Raw genomic sequence first — 19,360 nt, forward strand, 5'->3', positions numbered from 1 at the left:
AAGTGCGTCATTAACTGAAAGATATCTTCAAAGTTTAAAGCCACGACCTTTAACTTAAAGTGAACATAGTGCCGTGTGAACCTAACAAATGTAGTCATGAAGTAATGCAGTGATCCCCAGACACATAGAGCTCTCACTTCTCTGACTCATTCAGAAAAAGACCAAAATAAAAATGAATACAATTGTAACATCATGAGGTCCCCAAACCAAACAATCCTTGTTGGCCGTAAGCATTTTCAATCTCAAATAATCCTTATAAATCATCTGTGCATTTTTCTTTATTGAGGAGTGAGGTAGGGTGAGGAACAAGAGAGAACAACAGATGTTTTGATTTCTTTTCCCCCACATAGCCAAGTACTTTAATAAAAGGGTCCTGAAAATGAGGTAATGGTTAAAGAAATGAAGAAAAATTGCACCATATACACGCACTGTTTGCATGACAACACTAACAAGCCATACCTCTGTGACTCATTTAGAGAAGACTAAAATAAATGTTAACGATCGATCATGAGGTCCCTGATCTAAATAATCATCTTTGACTGTATGCTTTTCACCTTGTGAATAATTCATTAACATGTACATATAGGCATAATATGTGCGACTATTTTGTGGTAGGGGGTGGGGGTCCTTTCTTTTTTTCTCCGTTTGTTTTTGTTTGTTTATCTTTTTTGGGGGGTAAACAACTGCTTTTAATGTATATTTCAAGGTTACTTGGAATGTTCACTAAGATGGAAACGTGAAAACTAACGAGAAATTACAATTCACATTGGAAGAATCTTTTTAAATTTAAATCCTACCCACTAGCATAGTTCATATACGTTGCTCAAGCAACAATGTTTAGCTTGCCAATCATCTAGATTGCTTCACAAAGCTAAGCACAAAAAAACACATTATTTCAACCTACAATATATAGGCCCGCTGCCAACAGAACATATTTTCCAGGATATTCGGTTCATCGTTCATGACTGCTCGTACAACATTCTTACCTCCACGGTGATGTTTGTAGCCAACATGCTCGCTTCTTCAACTCCATCTATCTGCGTCTCTACAGAAGGCAACTGAAAAAAAGGAAAGATAAAATATGATTCCAGTATATGGTGGTGATTCACAGTAATTACATGTATATGACAATATATTTGTTAAACATACATTTATTATTGTTATTATTGTTATGTACATGTATTTGAACGTTTGGATAATAAAACCTCAACTCAACTCAACTCAACTCAACTCAACTCATATTCTGTTGAAAACATTTTAAAATATGCAAATTTTAATGTCAATGACTATTAACGTTGCCGGTCCAAGATTATCTGGCCAGGGACACATGAAATTTTCAAGACAAAAAGGCATCACATTTTTAGTTCCTTTTTTCATCCCCCCCCCCCCAAAAAAAAAATATATATATAAATGACCCAAGTGGCAGGTCCAAGGTTATCTGGCACATATATAAAAATATCAAGAAAAACAGGGATCATCACATTTAAGTTCTCCTTTTATAACCCCACCCCATTGCATCCAAAAATGCATGTACATGTACATGTATATTGGACAAAGAAAATATTAATAGAGAGCTTTAAAAAAATATGTAAACTTCAATTATTTGATTCCCAGTCCCCTCCCTCACTACAATATTATACTTGTTATGTAAAAGTGAACATTTCAAATGCCACAGGGAAGTGCAAAAGTTGGGGGTGGTACATGTTCATTAATTGGCTTCTTAATTTTTATCTTACTTTTGTTGGCACAAGAACAAAATTGGTGTTTTCATTTCATTTCATTTGCAAGTGGTTGCTTGTAATTTGTAAAACATAACAGGAACAGGCACTTTATCTCAACTGAATACATGTGCATTTAAAACTTCTGACTCTCATAATCTTGAAACATCATAAATGATCTTCACCCACACATAATATTCCCGCATATTTCCTCCTGGAGCAGACCATACATTAGTGTGCTGCATGATCAGACATTCTGGATAGGAACCAAGCTCGACATATCTTCAGGAATTAAAAGGTTTAGGCATCAATTAAACTAATCCTTTCCTGCCAATCACCCCTACGAGTATTGGCTGGCCTAAACCCACCATGCCGCTACTGCGCTCGATACTTATGATCCAATACGACAGCATCCTATTTTAAAATACAAGCTACATGTACTTTGAGAAGTGACAAATGAAGTTTTATATTTTGCAGATGATCATGAATTACAGGCAATGAGGAATGCCCAGGTTTAAAAAATGATAAATATAATTTGCAATTGGTTCAATATACCAGTACATGTACATGTATTTGAGTCAAACTATCATGTTTAGTGATTGATTTTATGCATTATTGCATATCATTGACACAAACTTGAAAATACTTTTCTACACTTTAAAATATGTAAAAGTAAGAGTTTAAGTTCAAGTTCAAGTTCAAGTTTTATTTCAATTCAAGTCCATAAAAAACATATAAGATACAGATTATATACAATATAGAAAACACAAAATACACACAAAATGGATACATGTCTACAAATATATCGGAATTATAAAAAGTTAAACAGCAATAGAAATGAATTGGGGAAACTGCAAATAAAACCATAAGGTTCTGTCGAGGCAGCTCCCTGTTATTAAAAGATACATATACAACTTCCAACAATTGGCTATAAAAAGTATAACAATAACAAAACAGTGTACAAAACATAGGAGACGTATTAACATGCAAATATTATTATAGATTTAAAAACAGATGAAGTATTTTTTTAGTTTAGATTTAAAAGAGTTTAAGAAAGCAGTATCACGTATATCTTTGGGGAGGGAATTCCATATTTTCGGGCCAGTGTGTCTAAAAGTAAATAAGGAATTTGTTGATGGACATTTTTCAATAAAATAGTTATCAGGATTTCTAGTATTATAATTATGAACATATTTTTTACATTTCATCATAGTGGTAAGATTAATCGGCAGTTTATCAGTTTTATGTTTAAAAACCATGAGTGATATACAATATTGATTCAATTGAAAAATATTTAAAAACTGTAGTTGTTGAAATAATGGTATTGAATGGGCATTGAAATCAGACATAAGACATATTCTTACTATACGCTTTTGTAATATATGCAGTCGTTGTAATCTCGTTGGGTATGTGTTGCCCCATACAACATTACAATACATTAAATACGGTAAAACCATTGTATTATACAATAAAATCAAAATATTTTGTGGCAAGATATGACGTAATTTGCTGATGACACCAATATTTCTTGAAATTTTGTTTGAAATGGCGTACTACACTCAGTCTTAAAGTATATTTTGTTTGCATTTGGATTTACTTTTAAATCTTCCAAGGGTTTGAACTAACTCATATCTTTAATACAAGCATAGATTTACAAATATTGATTCAAAGAATTATGAACAAATCAACATTTTCTGCATTATCTTATACTTTTGCAAATTTTGTTGATTGCAATTTGTACTGATATCTACATGTACACTGTATATACCTTGTAGGTATAACTTTTGTTTTATTGCTGAGCTCTAGGGGGGGGGGGGGGGGGGGGGGGGGGGGGGGAGGGGGGAGGGTTATAGAAAGACATAAACAAAGAAAATTTGTGTCATTGCTTAGACCTTCAACAACTGCACTGTAGGAATAAATTAAAACCATTTTCTTCTTATTCCGTCTGCTTTCTTTCTTTCTCTTCTTTTTTTTCTCTCTTGGGGATCAATTAAAGAAATGCAAGACATGAAAAAAAAACAGAAGTCTGGCCAAGAAGTCATCATAAAAACCCTCGACACTTTCAAAAACATCAAACAGGCAAAATGTTGCATTGCATAGTGTTAATGATGATAAGGGATGACAGTACGTCTGACGGTCTGATGTTTCTTTGTGAAAACTTGACACTCGCCAGCCAGGAGTCAGGAAAGAAAAAAAAACAGTTGAAGAAACATAATTGCGGGCATGTGAAAATGTAGTCATAGCGCACTCAAGGATTAACACTTTAAATCACCCATGGCATATAGGAACTCAAAGGAGTGCTATACGATCTATAGTCTACCAGCCAAGCTGTTGCCACCAATTATTGTCAAATTTGTTTGGGTCGAAAGACAATCGAACTAATATCATTCTTGTCATGAAAACAATATTTTCTGGACCTTCTCGAGGAAAGGGACAGCATCTTTTCAAAATCCAAGAAAATTAAAAACATGTGCTTATATTAAACACAGAGGTCAATGATGACAAATAAAAAATACCCTTGTAAAAAAAAATATTCTGAAATTGAATTTCGATTATTTTGCCCAAAGAAATGTCTACCATTTTTTCCCAAACATACACCCTGTATTAATTTTAAGTATTTTATATGACTTGCATACAAATTTGGTACACGTGACTTTAGTTATTAAACAGTGGAAATGTATAGATTGTTGATAGTTTATTATAATGCGTGAACTTAGAAATGTTAACTTATTGCTCCCCTCTTCAACGTACAAAATTACAAAATATCATGTTTTCCTGAAATTCAATTGCTCAGTAAAATCTTATTGTAATCCCCCCAAGAAGGATGCATAACACCATGCGATCCATATCAAATTTAGCCCCGAGGAGAAACTAACTTAAAAAGAAATGTGAAATTTTACACAAACAAATACAGCATTGCCTAATGACAGATTTCAGCTTTCAAATATTTTGAAGTTGAATTTCTTCCAACTTTATATAGAAATAGAATAATTACGGGAATTTGTTTTCCTTAAATATGAGAGTTTTATGATCAATCTGCCCATTTTAAGATTCCAATAGACCCAACGATCTCAGCTTTTAAGCTGTATTTGTCATATTTCTATTTTAAAATTCACCAACATCTTTCCCCAATATTTCTGCTTTCACACAATTGAACATAAGACAAAGGTTGGATTGAATAACAGGAGATATGTCTCGATGGAAAGGAATTAAGGAAATGGAGAATTTAGGAGGTAATCCCTATCAAATGTCAAAAAATAGCTTTGTATGAATCATGGAGGTTACCACACAATATTCTTTGGATTAAATCATGGAAATGACCAGATATTATAGGTTTCTTGAGAGTATCTAGCCATTTCCTTGTCCTTGACTTTCTCTATTGTTTTGGTCTGCTTAAAAACAACCTCTCTTTTCAGCACAATGTAGTTACAAGTAATACATTTGTGTATTTCTTCTGATCAAGAGTAGGCTACTCTCTGAGTTTTCTCATATTAGCAATAAGATCACAAAGTTTGGGTGTTTTTTTTTAAAATTGCTGCTTTGCCAGTCTTCGAATCAAAATCGAAATTGAATCTTAACTATTTTTTGTTGTTGTATCCAATCTTTTTTTTATAGTTATTATTATGCATTATTACGATTAAGGCATTATCTCGAGACATTAATCTACATTTGCCATTCTCCACCCAGGTGTTAAATGGGTACCGGTAGGAAAGAACTCCTTGCTGTAAGCACTGACAATGGTAGCCATGCAGAGATGGGATAATATTACAGAGCCTTGGGTACATTGCCTAGTTGATATGTGCGCTATAAAAATATCCAATATTTTTGTAATATTATTATCATTACATGAATATTATTAGGTATACATGTATGTCACATTCACTTACATTCCATACTACTTTTATAAAAGCTGTTAAGAATTAACTTTTTTACAATTGCATTCCCTGACCCCCCCCCCCCCCCCCCCCATAACTTAATCGGTAAACCTCCATTTTAAAATCTAAAAAGGGTAAAATGCTACCAACATTTTACTGATTCATGAAAAACAACAACTTGCATGTAGATTTCCTTACAAGTTGGCTGCACTCTTAGTTACCGATGTAATCAATGACCATAAAGTAATACAATTGCTAATAATAGTTGGTCGATTTCAACAACAAAAAGAGGTAAATCCATTTGGGCCTTACCATGAAGCCAAGAGACTCAGTAGATCTAGGGATTAAGGAAAACCAAAATTGGGACGATGTGAAGTCCTAATATTAAATCAAAATCCATAGGCAAGCTATATCCTTTTAAGATGAAATGACTTGCATATTTGAGTATCATGGACAAAGAGAAGTAGAGACTTGTTTTGATATTTTTTGTGCCAGCTGCCCTAGAAACATAATAACACTACATTATTTTGGGTAATTCTGGATGACCTAATGATTTATCACATTGCAAGGATCAACAAAAGCTTTTAAGATTTAAAATCTTTGATTTCAGATTGGATAAAGAGAATGTGTACTTTTGTTTTGGTATTCTCGCGCCAGCTACCATAGAAACGCATTCACAAATTGTTATTTTTAGTTTATAATACCAAAAATTTTGTTTTTTTTTGTTTTGGTATTCTTGTGCCAGCTTCCATAGAAACGCATTCACAAATTGTTATTTTTAGTTTAAAAAACAGAACCGAAAGTTAATAAAAAGATCTAGCTATTGGCAAGGATATGAGTGAACAAGTTATCATTTCAGAATCTATCACAGTTACAGTACAAGTACTTGATCAAAAATCCAAGTTCAGTGCCCATTTTCAGTTACAGTTTTATAGCCTCTCTTTTTTTCTTGTATATCATTTATTCCATTTTTTTGGAGGGGGGGGGGGGGGGGGGGGTTGGCAGGGGGATGGATGTTTAATGAATGACAAGTATGTATATGCAACAGCAGAGAGGAAGAATCGATGCTTCAGTATGCATGCATTTAACTTCTCATTTTGCGATTTAGCCAGTCTATTTGAATAAAATATACAAGAAAATGTTTCATCTAAAGACCAAACATGTCTTATGGGTAACACACCTACTGTATGTGCATGATAAGGATTATGTTCTAAATGATCAACTAAAATTAATCATGAAATCATGAAAACACAGAGAGTCAGATTTCATCTTTCGTATTAGAAATCTTTGAAAGTAGTCCTATTCCCCCTATCTTCTTTAAGGTTCGGCCTCTTACTGGTTCCAATTGCGAGGGACATCACTGGGTACTTTTATTTTCCTGCCGCTAAATTTGCAGGAAAAAGATATTATTCACGGGCAGGTCAGTGTACAATTCTCAACGGAAGGGTATGAATCTTTGCCAAAAGACGAGTTAAATCATGATCCTATTTGTGAGACATTCAGGGCCAGAAACAAATATCTAATAGTCCATTCAATATGATCTCTCGTGATTCATTATCTGTGCCTTATGTCCAAGAAAGGATAGACTAGTCAAAATCAAGAAACCGTCGTAAGTAACATAAAAGTTACGCAAACTATACACTGTGTTCTCGGTAAGAAACTTTCGCATGTTGCAATAATTCATGTTGTGATTCAATCAATTTGAAATATTTCACAATACGATTTATCACAAAATTTGTGACAGTTTCATTTACATTTTTGGAAATACAACTTTAAAGTTTTGATTTTCTTCTGTTACAACTAAACAGTTGTATTAAGTCCCTACATTGTTTTTTATTTCAATGTCATAGGTTACGATTTTTCTACGTTATTTCTTCATCCTTTCATTACTTTATCTTTTCCTCTCGGACCATTCTTATTTTCTAAATTAATCAATTTTCCCTCCTCAGGCACAAAACAATACTCTGGTATAGCTCACTCACCTTTGTGTAGTTCACATTAACTACAAGTTTGTCTATGTCTGATATGCAAGTGCTACACTCCTGATTGATGGCATCCAGATTCGTGGCCACCTGGTTTAGCTCACTTTCCAAGATGGTGGACTGGTTGATCAACTCTGATCGAAGGCTCTCAATCTCATTCAATGCCCTCTCCATTTCGCTGAAAGCTATAAAACAACAAACAAACAAACAAATAAATATAATATACTACGGACAAGAATCAAACTAACAAACACAGTCAAACCTGCTTTAGTGACCATCTGTCTACAAAGACCATTTTATGGTTTCCCTTGAAATGGTTTCTCATTGAAACATGTACTGTAGGCACCTGTCTACAAGGACCACCTGCCTATAAAGACCACTTTCTTGTCTCCCATGGGTGGTCTTTATAGACATCTTTCACTGTATATAAAATATGTTTTGAACTACATGTACATACATTGCAAATATATTTGTTTTAATTGTAAGTATCATATCTCAAACAATATGGGGAAAACATGAAGAAAAAAAAGAACAGGTGAATGCAAATAAAAGCTCATTCAAATTATTCAAATACTGATATTACTGGATGAAAATCATTTGTAGTTCTTGGTTACGAAACTGCATTTTCAAGAGAAACTGCCTAAATTAATTCTTGAATACAAAGTAATTTCTATTTTAATGAAGGCAAACAAACACAAGGGGTTAAAGGCATGGCAAGGGTGCAAAAGTTGGCATGAATACCTGTCTATTTTATATGATATGTGTCTGTAGTACCAATACATCAAACTTCTTTACAGAGAGGTCACCTGTATTTTATTATTTTACTTACTGGAAGATATATTTGTGATAGAATCCAGAACTTGCTGAAGACCCCCTTCATCGAGCAGGTAATCTCCTACAGGCCCACCTATCTCATCTCCAATTTCTAAAGACAAAATAAGAATAAAGAAGGAAAAAAAAAGATAATTAGTCAATATTAGTTGTATGGCCACAAATCAGTACATTCTGATTATCTGGCTCTAGCCTCTAACATTTGATTCATGTATTGTTCACTTTTCTCCACATTTTCACCAATCGATTCATGACAAAGTTTTCATATTCAGGTGAATATTATGTTGTATTTGTACTGGTTGATCTCATTCACAGAAGATAGATTTGATAAAGCATTTTTGTCTTTGGATCTGAGGAATAATCCAATGAATGTTCAACTTTTCTACCCCCTATGCTTCTTTCTACATATGAAGAGTTTAATTCCAAAAGGAGCAAAATTCACTTTTGATGCAAATTGTGTAATTGATATCAGAACATTGTTCACTTAAGTACCCGTCTTTCAACTAAAGTATTTACCTAAATTTTGGGAGCAATTATGAAAAAATGCACCTTCTAATACCACTTCCATAAAATGCCTGTACAAAATCTGGTAAACAAATCCTTTTTTCTCTGAATTTACAAAAATGGACTTAGCTCCTTTTGGAATCAAACTCTTCATATGTACAAGTATTTCCTGTCTTTATATGATAATGATCTACAACATGCTCTAAAGAAGTTATTCATAATATTTATTGAAAAATCCATTCAAATCAATTCACTTACAAATGGTTTCATTGGTGTTTATTAAAGTGGATTTCATTACCTCTGAAAATACATGTAATATTAGGAGAACATTTTCAAGAAACAAAATATATAATTTCATTCATCCATTCAGATCCAGGGCATTAACTCTGTGTTGCAGTGCACAAGTTACCACCCTTTTGGCTACACATGGTAATTCAATCATTCTACAGGAAATATACTCAATTATTGCATCAATTTGTTAATTACAAATACAGAAATAGAGAGTTTCCTGAGTTAAGTAAACATATGCCATCTTCAGGCATCTTCAGAGCATTTGAAAAAAGAACAGCTACATTGTTATGAAAACAGCTCAAGAGCAAAAGCCAATAAGCCAAAAATATCCAAGGAAATTATTTCTTAAATACACAGAGAAAAAGAGGTCCTTTGAAAATGGGGAAATTCACAACATAAAACAAAGGTATAAATCGTCATCACATGCATATTTTGTGATGTAAAAGGAAATAACAAAACAGTGATGACATTATGAATTTAGCAAAACACTTTTGTTTTATTATTAATGTATATCACACTGTGTATGTACAAGTATTTTTCCTATAATATTTTTACAAGGTTTTCACTTTCAATGCATATTTGTTTAGGGTCTTGAAAGGCCTCTCAATTTTTCATCTTTAATATCCCTATCACAAAAAATATCAATAATGGCCTAATAAAATGAAAAGTTTAGGGTTTTCCTGCATTTAACTGTACATTTCAAACCCACTAATTGGCAATCCCCAGTTCTCTTTACTGTAAATCATGGTCTTTAATGGCACTGAAACCTTACTTGAGACTACAATGCACAACAATAAAACAACCTGCAATTTCTTTTGTTGATTACTCAAATATAAGTCTACCATCCTGTTGATTTGGCTAACCAAAAGCCCCCCCCCCCCCCCAATTATATTCACTGGGTCCAGGAATGACTCACACGTAATATAAAAGACATGAATCACCCTCTATATATTTGTGTAAACTACAAATAGTACAGGTCTAGCTTCTATTTATCTATAATGAATGAATCTGTGCAAAAGTGTCATCCAGTAGAAGGCTACACACTTCTCTAAAAACTAGCTCTCTTTCTCCAACCCCCCCCCCCCCCCACAACTGCAAATCTTTTTTTTAAGAGGACTTGTTCAAATTTTAACATTTCTTCTTTGCAAGCAGCAGAATCAAGTAATAATTTGTAAACTCTAAGAGTAAAAAGTCTTCCTACACGTACATGTACTTCAGCCTTGTTTGAATGGTAAATCCATGATTTTCTCTTCATAAAGTGGTATAAATTGAAAATCACGTCCCGATGCAAACTAGCACCCTCACTTTTCATTTTTCTTTGATCTTTCTTTAGCTTTAAGACCAGGTGATCACAGAATTTCCAAGAGGAGAACTGTGTCCAGCCTCCTACAAAAGCCATGTTCAAGCTGTACACTTGTACACATATATTCAAGAGTTTCAGAAGGTTTGAACTCACTCCTCTTCTGTTGGCACACTTTTCACTTCTCCTCTTCCTCCTCTTTTTTCAGAAGCTTCCAACGTGGATGATAAATTTGATGATCTTTGAATTTTTAGGCTAAGCTATTCTGTTTGTCTCGCCTGCAGCGAATCTATCAGTCAAGAATCAAAGACCGACTGTCATCTTTCCCGATATTAAATACCCAAACTCGTGTTTCCAAGCTTTGGTCGGGGTGCGTGGATCGATGCCGTCGCCACGAAAGATTTGATTTCCGGTGCGAAAAGGGCATGAATCAGATGTCCTTGCTGGAAACGGACAAAATAGAGGTGAATATGACATTTGTCATGAGGGCTTCGGGCAGCCTAGGAAGTTAGTCAACAGGGGTGACATCATGAGTTGACATGATACATGTGATGTGTGTTTATCATCGCCGGTGAAACAATGAAATACCACTCTGCACCCCTCCAGGCAGCCATATCCGCTCCTCTCGACACACACCGGTGTGCTAACGCAGCAGAAAACCCCCTGCAATCTTGAAGAAGATGAGATGAGATACAAGATAGTCGCAAAGGTTTTGCATCTGGATGACATACCGCACATTTTAATTCAATTGAAACAAAGGATTACGTTTCTTCCGAACTTCCGGCAGGATTACCTAGGATCTCCTATCTCTCTGATCTCGGACTGTGACTGATTTATTCTATATCCCATTATTTCTACTCAGTTCCTACCATCTTGTTCTTACATTGCGGTGTCCTGTATACTTTCTCAAATGTTTTTATTCCTACCAGTCTCTCGATCCTCACATGTATAATCTCTTTTATGTTTCACTTTATATGCTTCCCTCTCAATGCTCTTTCTCTTTCTCTTGCTCTTTATCTCTCTCTCTCTCTTTTTCTCTCTCTCTTTTTTTCTTTCTTTCTTTATCTCTCTCTCTCTCTCTCTCTCAACATCTCCCTTCTTTCCTCTCTCCCCCTTTTCCCTCCAATCACTCCCTCTGACCGTTTTCTCTTAGGCTTTCCTCTTCCTCCATTTTTCTTTTCATGTACGTCTCTCTCTTTCTCTCTCTCTCTCTCTCTGTCTTTCTGTCCATATCTTATTCCTTATATTATAAATATATTCTTCATAATCTCTATCAAACTCTGCTGGATCGCCTTTCTCTGTGATGCGATACAGCTACGGTTCATTCCCTTTTCTTCAAATACGAAATACATGTAACAGTTGTACAACAATCCTTTTTTTACCTTCTAACCACGTAGGAATCAATCATTTTCCAGTCATCCTTGTTAACCAGCAATTTAACAATGGTTTGAAATGAGTTACGAGCCAGTGACTCCACGGTGACATCCTACTTTTAAAGTCGTCAGGAGACTCCACACTCCAGAGACAAAATTTCTAGACTTGCCAAGAAAATATTGCATTACATGTACGGTACGTGTAGGTAGAAAGCATACACCTGCGTCAATCTGAATTTATGCTGGAAAAATGATTTTATGTGATTATTGTAAAATAGTACATGTAACTCCATACTTTTGTTAGTTTGTTTTGTTTTATATGTGTAACAGTTGAAAGGGTCCAAAACTGGTCTATATGTGAATCTGTAGCCACTGGTCACTAGTATAGATATCGACTGCCATGAGAAGCCTGGCTGTTTTATAGGCTCAAGGGGACGGGCACATCCTGCCATGACCCCAAGGTGCACAATTTATACAGCCATGAGGCAAAGCACGCAACCCTGTACTGATGCCTCTCAACATGCATTAAGTTTACTTGCCAAAACTAAAAACAAATGCATTGTTGTTCAGAATGGATTCTTAACAACACCATTTGAAAGTAACATAGTTTGTTTTCTATAGACACAAAAAAGCATTCATTACTATAACGTTGTCAGACTTTCAAAGGAACAAAGGAGACGATGGGTGTCCTATCGAAACAGCAACTAATTAGTCAGATGGTATTGTCCAAAGTAGCTAATAAGAAACAAAAGAGGTGTAACCCAAACATTGATTGGTTTCATATGAAGAAAGCAACAGTACACCATAATTTTATTGCACAGGATTGAAGGCTCGTTCAGATACGAAGTGATAAACTGCTGGGTTTTTTTTCTTTCTTAGGAGTAAATGACTGGTTTCTGCACGCAACAAAAGTCCTACACATATTGACTGATCTCTGTGTCATAAGATACAGAACTCTAAAACATATTACACTTACATAATTTTTTCTTTTTTTATTTAATGCTGCAGTTTACCATAGTAAATATAAACAAGGCTTTAGGGTGCGACTACAAAGACAATGAGGGGTTCAATATGAAGCTCAGGCCATTACTGTAGTTCCAAGACGCAAAATATAGACCTTTTCATGCAAAGTTCCATACCATTAAATATAAGTATTTTGAAGTTTGAAACTCTTCAAGAATCAGAGAAACAATTCTACTGCATTCTCAACTAATTCTCAACTAAAACATTACATTACATTGTTGTCATACAGCATTAAAATGTACTCAGCCTAGACGTACTTCACTACTAGTAGTGCGGCTGGCAGACGGAGCTTAAAAGCATGTTGCACTGTTCTGCTAAATGCGCATTATCGCAGTAGATAAGCACAAAAATGCTGTTTCTTGAAAATCATGTGCTTCTTCGATACAAAACTATACAAATCAGGAACTTGTAGTTAACATTCATTTTCATTTCTTTTTATAGTCGATAAAAAATAGTATAAGGTTCATAGAGCAATCAAAAACTTTGATTCGAGTTACCAGAAATTTGCCTCATGGCAAGCATCTATACTAACACCTCTCAAGAATTCTCTAGAACCGACCACACAAAATACCTACCTTCCAAGTTTTCTGTCAGTAACGTGTCTACATATCCATATTCCGTGTCCACCATGTATTCGATTTGCTGTTGAGAAATTAGAAAGAAAAATATTACAAATGGAAAGAAAACCCTTGACAAATGCAAAATAATGTCAACATCTTTACTAGAGATGCATTGAAATCGTACACATTCTATTCGAGTAGTTTTAGATCCGAGATGATTCTAATCCCGCAACTTACAATCACCTATTCACACATATGAGAAATTTGTTTTTTACCTTTACCGTTTATCAAAAACTTTCTTCAATATAGCATAATGAGAGGTCTAGTTTTAATGCTACTAAATGATTAAATTACCGCATTAACAAAAATTGTGTTGCAGTATTAAATTGGTCATGTTTCCAAATGGGTTTTCTAAATATGCATAATTTTGTGAATAGTGCATTGAAAGCAGGATACCATCGGACCAAAAACTGGAAAATCATGTATCATGAAAAAATATCCTTATAATACAAGATTTGTTGATGATTTTCGTGAACGTGCTACAAACTTTGTTTTATGTCTTCACTTGCTTTAATACAGTGTATTAAGTGGGTGGTTTAGATAGTTGCCTAACAAGCGTAAATTTGATGCGTAGTGGGCATCTCATTTCCATATCTTGACGCTAATTAACGGCAGGATTTTTGCAGGGGTTCGCCGCTTCATATTTGAACGGGCCTGAATTCAGTAGTACCTTTAAAGCAGCTTGCTTGTAGCTATGCCTTTGAAATGGCTAGTTCAAACACATTAAGGGTATCATTTACCTCGTTTACAGCACCCAAGTACGACTCCATGTCTCCCAGAGTGTTGTCTGCAGTGTCTTTAAAGACCGTCACCGACGTCTTGAGAAATTCGTTGGAAACATTTGTGAACGCCATACCAGCACTGCAAGGAAAGGAAAGAAAAAGGAAAAAATATATTTTACTGAAGTCGGGGGTGTGGTTTATACACAGGTACCGGTACAATTTTTTTTTTTCTTTTTTAGGGCGAAAAAGAGGGGTGCGGTTAATACACGAGGGCGGTTTATACACCGTTAATTACGGTACTTTTTATTTGACACTTTCAAAAAAAACAATATACAATTTACATAAGACATAGTGATTGAATACAATAATTTGACACTTGCTTACCCATCTAGGTAGCCTGGGTAAGGAACAGGTCAACTTAATTTTAACTAAAGCAGTTCCATCATTCGGAGTAGGAAACAAAAGTATGTCGTTTGGTCGTGAAACCTTTTAAATAGTTAGCTATGAATCTTCAAGTTGATGGATCACAGAATAAGATAGCGTGTGAAATCAAGATTCATTGGAACCATTAAAACTGACAGCCCAATGACTTCAAATGCTTTTTCAAAACTAAACTTGACACTGATCAACAATCTATATTTTTCTAAATGAATTCTGATGTCAATCTGTACATGATTATTCCAGATTCAAAACAACGGTTTCAACATGTGCTTGAGAAATACATGATTGAATATATCCATCCATCCTGCCAGAAAGAAGAGGTTTGAGCTATTAAGTATAAAGAAAAGCCATATTCACAGGAAGAAACTTTCACAAATCACAAAAATTCAGTGTTACATGTATGTCATGTGTTGTGATTTTAAATAAAATTTGTGAAATTCATGAAAATGTTGTGTTTTGTATGCAGAAATAAAAAGTTTTTTTTCTTTTTAAAAATAATGTAATCTTCACAGAGGAAGCGGAGCTCTCTTTTATTTTAATACAAAACACAAATAACAGGATTTCTTATTTACACCAAAATGCCACAAATATGATCCCCTCAAAAAATATAATCTCAGGTTGAAAGAAACAGGAGTATGAACAGAGCTGTAACCAGTACAAGTATTTGGACAGGTAATCAAATTAGAACTGGTATGCCACTAATACGGGTAGATTAATAGGGTTTATTGCATGTCAATCATTCACTCATTACCGAGGTGTTAGGACTATGGTGTAGTACTGGGCCAGCCATGGTATGACTCAGTGCCAGACAACGCAGGACAGTACTAACTGTAATATTAGCAAAGGCATGTTCAGGTACGGTCACTGAAGTGTGTTCAAATTAATGTTTTGAAGAACATACAGGAAATCCTACATGTATATGACTCAGTGCTAGACAATGCAGGACTGTACTACAGTGCAACTGTTTAAAGCCAAGGCATGTTCAGGTAAGGTCACTAAGTGCATTCAAATTAATGTTTTGAAGAACAAACAGGTAATCTATAACTCGGTGCTAGACAATGCAGGACTGTACCAACTGTTTAAAGCAAAGTCATGTTCAGGTACGGTCACTGAAGTGCGTTCAAATTAATGTTTTGAAGAACATACAGATAATCCTATATGAATCAGTGCTAGACAATTAATACAGGACTGTACTACATAACTGTTTAAAGCCAAGGCATGTCCAGGTACGGCCACTGAAGTGTGTTCAAATTAATGTTTTGAAAAACACACAGGTAATCCTATATGACTCAGTGCTAGACAATGCAGGACTGTACTACTGTACTAACTGTTTAAAGCCAAGGCATGTTCAGGTATGGTCACTAAAGTGCGTTCGAATTAATGTTTTGAAGAACATACAGGTAATCCGATATGACTCGGTGCTCGACAATGCAGGACTGTACTACAGTGTAACTGTTTAAAAGCCAAGGCATGTTCAGGTAAGGTCACTAAGTGTGTTTAAATGAATGTTTTGAGGAACATACATGTACATGTACATGTGAGAAAGCCTTCGATCTGCTTTAGACCAAAATTATGATGTGGGCAAATATGATTGCTTGTTACTGATGCACTACTTTTGTAAATTCCATAACATATTTCACAGAAAATTAAAAGAACATGTGGGTGATATACAAATATAAGTAAATAGAGTCTGTATCAGGTATCTTTTGTGGCAATCACGTAAAATACAGAGCAAATTATTCTTAGGTTGCAAACTTCAGATTTATATCCAGTCCACTGGGCCTTCATTTGCTGCTATTCACATTTCTTCATTTGGTTGGGGTTGTAATAAGAGTTACAGTTGGGCTCATGATAACAGGTACTAGAATAGTTATGATACAGTTATGGCTTTGTTTACACTTCCTATCACAGTTAGGGTTGGATTTACAAACCTGAAAATAAAATAGCCACTCCCCCCCCCCCCTATATGGCTGACCTTTGTTTAAGTATTTCCATATTCATCTTATAACTATTTTTTAGAAAGGTGTTTACCTCATATCATTTTACAATAATGGGAGAATTCAGCAAATACTACTAAAATAATAATTTAGAGTCAATTTCACTCAGAACAATCATCTCGAATTCATGACAAGTTAACGTCATGCAGGGCCCTATATTCCCATTCACTCCTGCACATTGCATTTTCCTGCGTGCCTTGCAGACTGTTCCAATTTGCACAAGGAGACAAAGTGGTGTTACCATGGCAACTATTTCTAACAGTACAGACGGTAATTATTAACCCACTGGGGGTGACCCGTCCATGAAACCTAGCTTTTCCTTACTTTTTAATTACCGGTAATATTCAGCTCAGCCTATGCAAGGCCTTACTGTATGTAAATAACTCGGTGCCAGAACCATGTTTTGGGTCACTATCATGTACATGTACATGTACTAGAATATGGCGCATATTTTAAGGCTAAATAATGCAATATTTTCCCTCAAACCAAACAAGACTTTGTGAAAAAAATTGTATGTTGTGAGTAAGAATAGTAATATATGTTTTTAAGAAATCTACATTTGTTACCAGTACGCCAGAGAATAACATTAAAAATCTTGCTGATTGTATATAAAGCACTTCTTGGTCAAGCTCCCACTTACATTATCAAAGAACTGTTGAATTTCAAACCTAATCAACACAATCGCAACTTGCGCAGTTCCCGAGATACTTTGTTGCTGCAGATCCCATCTATCAAAACAAAAATAACGCTAGGTGATCAAGCATTTGCTTGTGCAGCCCCAAAAACTCTGATAACTTGCCATTTGAAGTCAGGAAATCATCATCTGTAAACGTCTTTAAATCGAAACTGAAAACACATCTTTTTAATTAACTGTAAATCTAAGCATATCAGGAGCTCTTGTAGCGCAGTAGAATATATACTTAATGTTGGATAGTTTCTGCGCTCTATAAATGTATTATTATTTTTAGGATGCAAGATAATGCCCTTCTGGCTCTCAGCAGACAAACTAACACATTCTTTTTTATTTAAAGCCCTTTAGAAAACTATTAAAGATATGACCCCGGTGACTCCTACACAAGTTTCTCAACAAGATAAATTTTAAAAGTTAAAAATTTGGGGTCACTGTAGATTTCAAGGGGTCATTTCTTGCAGACCCGTGCATAATTCAAGTCCTTCTTAAATAATAATATCAACATCTTCATGTTGTTCCAGGTCAATACAAGAACTGCATGCACAATAGAAACCACGATTTACGGCTGCTTTATATTCTTGCCACTCAAATACTTGAGCGACAGGATCGCTTTGTCGGCCGTAATTACCCCTAATGAGGGACATAATTTGATTTGTCTTTTTGACAATCCCATATGATTGATGGGCAAGGTTGGATTATTAAGAGGGCTGTGGGCTAGGAAACTCTTCTCCCAAACAAGCAAGTTCTTTGAACTTTTGTCTCGGAAACGCTCGGTGGAGGAAGTGTGCTCTCAGAGCGACCCGCGCCCGAGTCTCGCTTTGTCCACCCCGAGGTCTGCGGGACGTGTTTCCTAGCGGTGCTTGTCCATGTGAGGGAAGTAATCCATATCCTGTATTGGTCAGCTTTAAAATTCCAGATTTTACAGCTGTGCAACTACTACAAACTAAATCAGGAGTAAAGCATCTCATTTTAAATAACCAAATGGGCAAATTCAAGCTATATACATGTAATTATATCTTGTCTTGAAATTTTGCTTTGAAAGTTAAAAACTGCAGTCATGTCATTTTTTCCATTTACATTCTACTACATCTACAGTATGTTCTATTGCAAAAGACTGTTAAAGACTTTCACAATATAATGACTAACAATAAAAGGCTGAGGAAATTATAAGTATAATCTCATGTTGAAAGTTCTCAAAGATACATGTAAATTTAATTGCCTTTGTATTTCAGTTGTAAAATTATCATTTTTTGGTGTTTTTGTTTGTGTTTTAATTGTTCTTTATTAACAGAGAAAACAAATTAAAAAAACATCTGCAAAATCCCTTTCCAGACTCAATGCTCTTTCATTAATATACAATCTACTTTTTCAAGTTGCGACTTTTACATAAATTCAAAGGTACCGGTAATTAATCCATTATCTTCAAAAATAATTCTAGCTGATTAAACCTGATGATATATGAAAGTTTACATCAATAGGATATTCTCCATGAAATGTATGTACAAAGGTTACAAGTTTGGCTATTGTTACTTGAGAGCTTAAAGACAAAGTTGTGTTCTGGTCACACGATTGCATTGTGAAAGAAACGTTGTGGAATCGATCAGAAAAGGTTGATCATCTAGCATATACATTGTAGGTATTGGTGTGTACTGCAAGGTTCTGGAATCATCAAAATGATAAGAAATTGACGTTATTTGCCATATTTAGAATATTAAGGGATTTGAAGAGCCATGCTTTTCATGGAACATTTTTATCTGATGTTCTTCCATGCTCTTCCACGCTCACAATTATTTTTCACTTCTTCCCAGAACTCAACCATCTCTTTAAGGATCATTAAACGTTTGTTTTATGATCCACAATGAAAACACAAAGTCCAACATGTACATGTACATGTATTTCCTCACAATATTTCCTTGTTTACACCAGCGGTTTCTCAACAAATATTGATTCGATCTTATCAAACCAGGACATGAACGGTTTTGACATTCTGAA

General features: G+C 34.9%; 1 protein-coding gene across 13 annotated transcripts in view; it reads right to left on the minus strand.

Moving 5' to 3' along the window:
- Positions 1-19,360, minus strand: part of LOC581976 (prominin-1-A) — a 102,203-nt gene that overhangs the window by 47,606 nt on the left and 35,237 nt on the right. For all 13 annotated transcript variants that reach the window (XR_004064116.1, XR_004064115.1, XR_004064114.1 and 10 more), the window contains exons 5-9: positions 14,258-14,378; positions 13,473-13,539; positions 8,405-8,500; positions 7,576-7,760; positions 987-1,058 (exon numbers count right to left, since the gene is read on the minus strand). Coding sequence is in view for 9 of the 13 variants with exons in the window: in XM_030985479.1 (XP_030841339.1) it covers positions 987-1,058; positions 7,576-7,760; positions 8,405-8,500; positions 13,473-13,539; positions 14,258-14,378 (541 nt within the window). In the remaining 4 variants the exon portion in view is untranslated. The remainder of the gene's footprint in view (positions 1-986; positions 1,059-7,575; positions 7,761-8,404; positions 8,501-13,472; positions 13,540-14,257; positions 14,379-19,360) is intronic.

Source organism: Strongylocentrotus purpuratus, unplaced genomic scaffold (genome assembly GCF_000002235.5).
Source record: "Strongylocentrotus purpuratus isolate Spur 01 unplaced genomic scaffold, Spur_5.0 spur5_scaffold_15, whole genome shotgun sequence".
Lineage (NCBI taxonomy): Eukaryota > Metazoa > Echinodermata > Echinoidea > Camarodonta > Strongylocentrotidae > Strongylocentrotus > Strongylocentrotus purpuratus.